Here is a 10,551-nt window from a genome sequence, read left to right as displayed (position 1 = left end):
TCATAAATAATGCCTATTTTTCAAATGAAAATGATTTTATAATTAAATTTTGACTGAAATCTATATAAATTGAAAATTAGAGGAAGCTCAATGAGACTAAAAAAAAAATTGCAATTTTAAAATTGGTATTTTGGATGGATTAGTGAGGAAACTAATCTATAAATGGTAGAATAACGAATTCAAGTCTAAGTTCGTCTAGTATATTTCATCTAACAAACACGACATAAAGGTTCTCGTAAAAAAACAATGAATCAAACTTTTTGAATTTTTTTTTCTATAAATGGATTAATCCATTTGAGAGTTGAGAGAGATATTTGTACACATTTTTTTTGAGTTTTTGTTAGAAAAAAATAGAGGAGATGAAGTTAAAGAAGAGAAAAATAGATAATAGAAAAATGAAACTAAGAAAGGATTTTAGTTTTAAATAAATAAACATATATATATATATATAATAGATACTTCGGATTAGTTCGGTTCTCGGATTGGTTCGGTTCTATTAAACATCTAATCCGGAACCGAACCAAATCAATCGAATTTTTTTATATACAATCTGTACCCTAACTAAACCATGCTCAATTCGAACCAATCAAATCCAAAAGGCTTCGGATTGGTTCTATTCTCAGATTTATCCAATCCAATGTGCACCCCTAGCTCTACTAGACATGTTTTTGGAGTAGGAACCATCCATCTCACTCCATCTATATCGCTAGCATTTAATTTGTATGTTCCTAATTTTCCTTTTAATTTGTTATCTATAAGATTATTTGATATGACCTTAAACGGTTTGAGAATATCCGACCCGACCTGAATCAATTAATTTGATCAGATCGAATAATCCGGATATGGTTTTAATGAAAGTAAAATGATTTGAATATGGTCTTAGCTAGTATGATCCAAATGTGAATCTAAATAAAAATTCCAAAGATGAATACTAACACAATCATATCCAGCCCGAACCCGACACGTTTTAAGCCCTAGGCATAAAATTGTTAATGCTCCCAGTCATTCATCTTTTTCCAACGTATAAGCAAAAAAATTGGTACATATTTTTCCAACGCATAAGCAAAAAAAAAAAATTTTGGTCTTCTACGCCTATGATTGTGAAGGTGCTACTGATGTTGTGGAAGTTTATCCATTAACCTCCAAAATAAGAGTTTGTTGTTTTGTATAAATTAGAATCCACATTTCGGTGAAGACCAGACACATTATAATTGAAGAGTGTTATTCTCTTGATGTTAAAACCTTTAGGTTTGTCAAGAGAGAATATATATATATATATATATATATATATATATATATGAACAGCGTTATTACGACCCCCTTTGCGACCCCCTTTGCGACACACCTTTTTGTCTTATATGGGAAAAAATGTTTGGAATGGGCTGATTTTTTGTGAGGATGATCTCTATGGTGAGGGGATCATCCTGGCAAAAAATCAGCCCATTCCAAAACTTCTAGACCGTCCGATTTTGTTGAAAAATTATAGACCGTCCAATTTTTGTAAATCAATTTTGATGGGGTTAGAAGTTTTGGAATGGGATGATTTTTTGCCAGGATGATCCCCTCACCATAGAGATCATCCTCACAAAAAATCAGCCCATTCCAAACATTTTTGCCCATATAAGACAAAAAGGTGTGTCGCAAAGGGGGTCGCAAAGGGGGTCGTAATAACGTGACCCTATATATATATATATATTTGCAATATTATTATTTATGAGTGGAAGATATTACAAGACTATTGTCCCATAATTTTTCCCTTTTCATTGGGTTTTTTTTTTTTTTAAAGTTCAAAATCGTATTGTATTTGTTTGTGGGTTGTTTGTGTTCTTTTTCATTCCATTTGTCGTTTATTCTGTATTTTACATTCGATATGGGTGAATTTATATTGGCTTCCCAACAATTTTTCCAAAGACCACCATATTAAAAGAGCAATTTGGATGGGAGCGAGTTTTTGTTCACCGTACCATAGCCGTTTGACATGTGGCGCAAAAGACAAAATCAACATAGAGAAAAGTTCTCTCTTGCCCCCACCGTCCTCTACTGAGAAATTTTATTTTTTAGATTTTAAATCTTGTAAAGGGTGGTCAAACCACAATGCATTACCACATCGGCAATTAGGGCTTAAATTGGTTTGGGTTCAGGCCATCTAATTATATCCATATTTAGATTCAATTTTTTATTTGGATCCGATTTGCTTAAATTATATGTGAATCATTTTGCTTTCACTAAATTCAGGTCCAACCCGACTAAATTACTTGATTCAAGTCGATTGGGTCGGATAATTTCAAATCATTCAACATTTTATTGTTATATTTCTATTTTAATTACTATGTTATACTATTTTACTATTATAATTCTTTTATTTTATAATAATTCATGTTATATTAAAGTAATAGAAAAATATGAACTATTTTGCTTTCACTAAATCTAGGTCCAACCTGACTAAATTATTTGATTCGGATTGATTAGGTCAGATAGTTTCGAATCGTTCAACATTTTCTTGTTATACGTTTATTCTAATTGCTATGTTATTCTAGTTTATTTTTATAATTATTTTATTTTATAAGAAGTCATGTTATATTAAAGTAATAGAAAATTGATATTTTAAAAAACATAAAAATATAATTTTCAAAATAATATATTATTCGGATCTAAGCGAATATAGGGATGGATAAGTATCCAACCTGAATCCAACTTGAATCAGTGGACATCATCCATATCCGACTAATTTTTTTATTCTTGTATACTCGAAGGGTCCAAATCCACAAAATTCAGATTTGGATCATTCATCAGATTTTGGATAAAATCCAACACATTTTATACCCTATTGGCAATCTAACACCAAACCTTCTAGATTCATGACAAAAACTCATATTTAAAATAAATAAAAAATTATTTTCAGGCTTGATCTCCTAAATTTAAAACAAAAATTCAATGGTGAAAAATATTTTTTTTCAAAGTTCATAGAATTTCATCCTCTAAAATACCTTGGAATTGGATCATGTTTATGAATGTTACAAGGTGACGCGATCAAGACATTTTCTTTGAAAACACAGCTGATCACAAGGAAATCTGATTCGGTGATGATGGTCATTACATATCCAACAATCCGATGCCATTAAAGAATATATTTTCCGGTAACATTGTCCTCTTCCATAACCAAATCATACAACATAAAGGTGTCTACCCAACCCTTACATTTGCTTGATATGATCCTTTTTACTCAACCCATAAGATGATGACCGCATCGAGAAGCAAGTCTTGTCCAACAAGTCCTACTAATACTACAACTTATTTAGTTTCATACATGAGTATCCGTTTCTCCAACACATAATTTTATGACTCCAAATAGTAAAATAACAAACATTGTATGATTAACAAGTCTTTTATTGCTAGACAACATTAACAGTGATCCCCCCATCAACACATATAATTTGGCCAGTAATGTATGAAGCAGTGGGTAGGCAAAGGAATGCCACCATCGACGAAACTTCCTTAGGCTCTCCAAAGCGACCAAGAGGAGTATGGGACTTGTATTTTTCCACAAATTCTTTATCTTGAAGAAGCTGAGTAGATTTTTTTTCCAAAAGAAAAAAAGAATCAGATATTAGTCGTAATTAATAAATTAGTGATATTAGTCGTAATTAATAAATTAGTTCAAGTCAATCGATATGGTCTAAATTGGATGTCCAATTTTGAATTTTGAGTCTTTAGTATTTCTGTTCTATTAGAAAAAAAGGGTTAATGCTGGAGTGATCTCAATGGGGGACACACAGGGGAATCTTGATGTGATGGCGTGTGCATGCCAGTGGATGCATTTTCTCCGAGATACAAGTAAAATGCATGTGTGGACATGCCGACGCCAACACGTCAAGGTGTCCCCTGTGTGTCCCCCGTTGAGGTCACTCCAGCACGACTCAAAAAAAATTCAAAAAGAAGTAAAATATTTATCATAGAAGTAAATTAAAGGAAACCCTGAGGAGTATGATATCGAGGAATTACAGGAAAAGTACCTTGTTTTAGATTGGATCGCATGTCAACTAGTCATTCAACAACCAATAAAAACAAAGCAACTTTTCATTTATGGATCACCAAGCACACAAAAAACACTTTTGATGTAGATCTTACTATAATTAGTCGTAATTAATAAATTAGTTCAAGCCGGTCCATATAGTCTAAATCGGGATGTGCAATTTTGAATTTTGAGTATTTAGTATTTCAATACCAATAGAAAAATTCAAAAAGAAGCAAATTATTATAGAAGTAAAGGTAGAACTTACCCCATCCACCATTTGTGTCTTTATAACTCCTGGTGCAATGCTGTTAGTCCGAATATTATCTTTCGCCCACTCACACGCCAAATTCTTTGTTATTTGATTAATTGCTCCTAATTACCCAACATAAAATTTATAATTTTATTTTTTATATTCAAACCTGTAGGCTTTAGCTTTGGAAACAAAAATTCAATAATTCATACAAAGTTCAATTTTTTCTTGTAAAAATTACTTTACCTTTAGTTGCTGCATAAGCACTTGTTATATGTATACTCTTCACACCAGCAATAGAGGAGATGAATACAATGCTTCCTTCACCAGAGGCCTTTAAAAGAGGGTGTGCAAGTTGACACAAATGGTAAGCAGATTCTAAGTTTGTAGTCATCAATAATGAGAATTCTTCAGCAGTATAACCAACAATTGGTTTCGGTATAAATACTCCAGCATTGCTTACCTATTTAAATAAAATCAAACTGAACGAGTCAATCCAAGATGGAAATTTAACATGTTCCCCCTATTTTAGGTCTCAAGAAATGAAAATAAAAAACCAATATTTCCTTTATTAGATATCATATGAGAGGGAGAGGATCCTTTGTAGCAAGCCTTTCATGTCCCCATATACAAGAAAAAAGAAACTTCAGGTCAACACTGTTTATGGCCTAGCTTCATTTAAATGAATAGATTTTGAAATTTTGAAAAAAAAAAAAAAATGGCCCTCAATCATTCAACACTTTTGAAATATGGACAGCCACTGAACTCCCAATATAAAATGGTTAGATTTTAGTGCATTATAGACACCACCCTCTTTCAACAATCCAAACAAGCTACAGAGAGCTACAGAGGATCCACTCCCTAAATGAGAAGTATGACCAATTAGAATAGTTTTAGAAGGTAAATAAATAAGTCGATAAAATTTACGTACCTGGATAAAATTTTCCATCTGTTTAATAACTTTTGTAGTGATTTGATTTAAAAAATAAAGAAGTATAAGAGTAAATTCATTACAAAAGTAATTTTCTTTACACAGACTGTAATATTTGAATTCGATTTTTGTGGTTACAGAATTTGACCAAAAAATTCATTTACTATGTAAAACACCCTTTAAGTAGTATCAACATTGTTACATGGATCATAAATGCATGAATGTTAATCCTAATGTATGTAGAGAAAAAACCGATTTCCAATCTAGTTTGAAATAATAAACTAGTGAACAAACCAAATGGAATGATTGTATTTAAGAAAGTGAAATCAGGACTTGTACTCTTTCACACAACCGTCTCTCTTATTCTACCTGAGATTTTCAACGACGAATGAATGGTGTATTTTAGAATTTATATTATTGTAAAAATGGCATATTGGTCTTTCAACCAAAACTAATATAAATAGGGGAGAGAGGAGACCTGCCTCTAATATGTCCTCTCCTCTATTTTTTCTTCTTCTTCTCCTCTCTTCTCTATTAATCTAAATTTGTACATGCTATCAGAGCATTACTCTAAGATAGAGATTTAGGATTTTTTCCTTTCTTATTTTCATTCCATAATTTTTTTTCTCTTAGTTTGTTCACTTGGTTTTGATCTTGGTATGAACAAAATCCCGTGTTTTAAGGTTTATTGGTACTTGTTTCAAACCTATATGTATATTTAAGGTTTGGTTGAAAGTTTATTAGTGTTGGTTTGAAGTTTCAACCCGATTGGAGCTAGTTCAAAGTTTGGAGGTCGAAACCCTAACTTTTGCGTATTTTATTTTCTTCAAATTGCGTGCTTCTAAACATCCCTACCCAAACCGCACAACTCATAGGATATTCCCTATCATCCTTCCGTTGTATGGTACTATGGTTCCACCTCATTTAGCATCTGAAATAGACACAAATTGGTCAAAGAAATAAAATAGAAGAAAGGGCAATGCAAGGGAAGTGAAAAGATGAAAGTAAATCAGCTAGAATAAGAAGAAGAAAAAAAGATAAAAAAGACATGTGTTGATAAATAGCGAATGGACATTCGCTATCCTGACAGAACTTCATTTAAGGGAAGTGTTCTGAATTGGTATGTAACTTTTTGTAATAGACCCCCTTATAATTCTATAAATAGGGGAGTTTTATAAGCTCTTATGAATGGTTTTTTTGTTTCTCAAAAGAGAAAGAGAAAATATAGATCTTTAGTTTCTAGAGGGTTTTATTTCTAAAAAATAAAATAAAATGATTTTTAAAAAACATAAAAATATAATTTAAAGCAATATATTGTTCGGGTCTAAGTGGATAAGTATTTGACCCAAATCCAACTCAGATCAAAGGACATCAATCCATATCTGACCTATTTTTTATTCGTATCTATTATAAGGGTCAAAACCTACAAATTTTGGAATTTGGATCACTCGGATTTTGGATTCGCATTTATTCCAAGGGTCCAACCCATTTTATGCCCTAATGGTAACCAAACACCACAATCTTCTAGGTTTCATGACAAAACTCATATTAAAAAAAAAAAGTTATTTTCAAGTTTGATCCAAACTGTTGAAAATAAATAATTATTGAGCATCCAAATTTAAAATTAAAATTCAATGGTGAAAAATATTTTTTCAAAGTTTATAGAATTCCATCCTCTAAAATCCTTTGGCATCGGATCATGTTTATGAATGTCACAAGGTGAAGCGACCAAGAAATTTTCTTTTTTCATTGTGGGCAGAGAGAATATTTCTCTCTTTTTAATTTTGCTTTTAGCCACGTGTCAAACGGCTGTGGCGCTGCGATAAAATTTCGTCACAGTTTTGTGAGAAAAAAAAAAAAACTGGTTTGCATGGAGTAAGTCTGTTATAGGTATAGCTCAAACCACGTTTGAATGTCTCCATCCGACTTGCCTGCCGTTGATTGAGATTTGGTTTCTTAGGGATCCATTCGAGCTTGCTCCTACTCGCTAGGAGTCTCCTCCCATCTCAGCCGTTCATGACTGTCTGACATGAAATCTTACTTCTACAAGATTCCCAAGAAATGGATCTGAACTCAAAATTTTAGATTGATCCCTAAGAAATTAGTGGCAATCTCTAGGAAATATATATTTTTTTTTTCCTCTCATCTCAACCATACGAATTGAACGGCTACAAGATAATTTTGAGGCGAAATTCATTCTGGTGGCATCTTCAACCCTGGAAGATTTTCATACAGATCCCTAAGAAAACTAAGCTGATCACAAGGAAATATGTTTTCATCTTCCCATCTCAGCCGTACATAAAGTCGGAAAGAGGAGCATGGTTTCCAAACTCATCCGAGGCCAAGATGTATCGCTCGAGTTAACTTGGTATCGCGTCTTAACGAGACCAACTAATTTTGACCGCATATAGTGAGATAAGTGAGACGTCTTGACGAGATTTTCTAATATTTCGATCGAGACGAACGAGACCTCACAACAATGAATAATCGGATGAAATTTTGAAAATCTCGTCTGAGTTAAATAAGACAAACGAGTTAAACGTCCTCAACCCTTTTTTTCTTTCACCTAAATCGATTTTTCTTCATCTTCTCAATCAAGTGAACCATTGATTTTAGTAATAAGGATTTAAGGAGAGTAAGGAGAAATCGGGAATCGGTTTTGCAGAGTTATAATGGTCAAATGGCTAAAAACCATTGTCTCAATGTCGAACGAGACGAGACGTATCGTCCGATTCAACTCTGTATCGGAGTTGAACGAGACGAGACGCGAAACCGAGTTTAAAACCCAAGGAGAGGAGATGATAGTATACTACAGTTGTAGAGAATTAAACATAAACATGGAAGAGAATCTCACAAAGATATTGAGCTTCCCTTTGAAGATGGTAGAGACATCCTCCATGAGTTTCTCTCGTTGAGCTCTCACTGTTACATCACAGACCGAGCCAGTGACTCGGAAGCCTGACTCAGTCCACTCATGTATGACCTGGTTGAGTTCAGCTTCTTTGCGGGAACACGTGTGGACAGAAGCTCCTAAGCCAGCGAGCTCCTCGACGATTGCATAGCTGAGAATAAAACAAAGTTACAAAACCAACAATCTGTGTGTGTGTGTGTGTGTGTGTGTGAGAGAGAGAGAGAGAGAGAGAGACCCAATCCCTTTGGTTCCACCAGTGACGAGAGCAGTCATTCCTTTGAGAGACCATCTCCTCCTCTTCTCTCCTTCTTCTTCCATCTCTAGTTGCTTACTAATATCGTTCTTCTCTTTGCTAACTTGCCTTCGATTGCCACTCATTTATTATTATAAGATTACAGAAATGCTACAGTACCGTTCTCTACAACACTGCCCCCAGCATTGAACCATAGATGCTTTTCCTCGAGATACCAGACTATAATAGAGGAAAATCGTTCTCTGCAGACACAAATTTTGATTAGAATTGTGATAATCTGATTACCCCACGTGGCACAGTCAATCGACTCTTGTGACGTGACATGTTCGAGAAGCGTAGTTCTGTACACCTAAGGACGTACTACGTTTCTGGCCCACGTTGTGTCAGGAGAGTTAATTAAGTATGCCAAGATGTGAAAGGGCACCACGCTATTCTTAGCTCAAGTAGTTGTCCTAGACTCAGCCAGGATATAAGGCAACAATTATTGTTGACCCTAATAATTAGGCAGTAATGGGTGGGTTCGGGTTGGGTTTGATGAGCTCTTATTGGATTCGAATTGATTTCTAAGTTTTATAAAATTATCAATTCATCTACCTTTTGAAATCATATGCATGTAGGGCCATTTGATGCTACATTTCACAAAAGTAGGGGCTCCAATTTCTCCGTCTTAGACATTGTAACAGTAGAGAAAAGATTAAACTTAAAATTTTATTATATACTTTATTTATATTTTTATTATAGAATTATGCATATATAATAATATTCCAATATTAGGCATACTAAGCCTTAATCCAACCTTTGTTTAATGGGCTGAGAAATTTTGAACCCAACCCTACCTTAGTGGTACAAGATCCAAAAACACATGTGTGGAAAATTACAATTCTTGATCCAATGCATCTATTTTTTACTATACACATTTCTTTCTTGAGTTGTGATTATCTGACTGCCCCACAAAGTATACTCAATCGACTACTTGACATGATAAGTTCGAAAATCGTAGATCTGCACGCATCGGAAAATACAGTTCCTTGAAGATATAATTTTTTATGAAAAAGTGCATCTGTGTATCTCTATGAGCACATATCTACGATTTTCGAACTTATCACATCAAGGTAATCGATTGAGTTTGCCACGTGGGGTGGAATAGTCAAATTATCACGATTCTTCTTTTTTTGCTCTTGATAATGCATAGCCACTAAATTTGAAAATTTTCCAATGAGTTCCAAACCAACAACCATCCATCAAAAATCCAAATAAATGGTCATAATTTAGATATAAATTGAGATAAAAAATTATTAATTAATATGATCTCTATTACCATTTGTTGGGAAAAAAAAATTAACAATCTTTTCCCTTGGTCTCTTAGTGTAGTGCAATCGAGGAGACAAATTAATTGGAATAAAGGAAATAGACCCAAGTAAAAAAACAAGAGAAACAATCCACCAAGATTTTATGTACCCTACCAAGCATAGGCAAAAACTCCGGAACAAAGTCCGGAACACTTCTTCCTCGTGAATACTAGCTAGAGAGGGCAACATAAATCAAGAATAAAAATTATACGTTAATAAAAAACCCACAACTTACTTCCACTCTTTTAAACCTTAACTCATAAACCCACAACTTTCACATCAGAGCACTTAGTAATGGGGTCCTATGAGGATTTTAATTACTTCTAGATTTTTTTGCTAATCAACCGTCTAGCGGTCATTCACTCTTGTACATGTTCCTTACGCATTTAAAAATTTAATTGTTGTATTCTACTATCCAAAATTAAAGTCATAATTATTAATATTTTAAACTTGATTAATGTATCCAGATTTTTTAAAATAAAATAATAAAAAAACTTCAAACTTAACAACTCATGATTCAACTCGGATGCGTTAAATAAATATATTCAACTCATTATTTCAACATTACAAAGCATTGTAATACATTCAAACACCTTCAACGGGTTGTTTACGGGTAGGATTAGGCCAATAAAAAATCCTAAATCTAACAAATAGAAATCTAAAAAAATAAATGGTGGGAGAGTTTCTATTGGCACCCCAACTTTTAGAATGTTGTGCTTCTCAAAGCACTGTGTAAAATGCATAATAGCAACATCGAATATTGATATAAGATATCATATACAGGCTAAATAACACCCAAGTCAAAGCACTAATTTTTCACTTGGGAACTTCTATATTATTCT

General features: G+C 33.3%; 1 protein-coding gene across 1 annotated transcript; it reads right to left on the bottom strand.

The window, feature by feature from the left end:
* Window positions 1-3,098: 3,098 nt before the first annotated feature.
* LOC147411154 (noroxomaritidine/norcraugsodine reductase-like) lies at window positions 3,099-8,499 on the bottom strand. The gene is made up of 5 exons (XM_086445118.1): window positions 8,343-8,499; window positions 8,051-8,258; window positions 4,512-4,728; window positions 4,281-4,387; window positions 3,099-3,566 (listed from the first exon to the last, which is right to left on the bottom strand). The coding sequence occupies exons 1-5, from the start codon at window positions 8,483-8,485 to the stop codon at window positions 3,393-3,395; spliced, it is 849 nt and encodes a 282-aa protein (XP_086301244.1). The 5' UTR covers window positions 8,486-8,499; the 3' UTR covers window positions 3,099-3,392.
* Between the last annotated feature and the right edge of the window lie 2,052 nt (window positions 8,500-10,551).

This window comes from Akebia trifoliata, chromosome 1 (assembly GCF_017979445.1).
Source record: "Akebia trifoliata isolate Shusen 1 chromosome 1, ASM1797944v1, whole genome shotgun sequence".
Taxonomy (NCBI): Eukaryota; Viridiplantae; Streptophyta; class Magnoliopsida; order Ranunculales; family Lardizabalaceae; genus Akebia; species Akebia trifoliata.
The sequence above is the reverse complement of the archived record's forward strand: the minus strand, read 5'-3'. Positions and strand labels throughout refer to the sequence as shown.

What these genes read in the sequence shown, in the direction of transcription:
- LOC147411154 (XM_086445118.1), bottom strand. Translation starts at nt 8,485, where the DNA reads ATGAGTGGCAATCGAAGGCAAGTTAGCAAAGAGAAGAACGATATTAGT. An exon ending in GGTGGAACCAAAGGGATTGG is followed by an intron (nt 8,259 to 8,342) that starts GTCTCTCTCTCT and finishes TTTTATTCTCAG; the next exon opens with CTATGCAATCGTCGAGGAGC. An exon ending in AGACACAAATGGTGGATGGG is followed by an intron (nt 3,567 to 4,280) that starts GTAAGTTCTACC and finishes AAATCTACTCAG; the next exon opens with CTTCTTCAAGATAAAGAATT.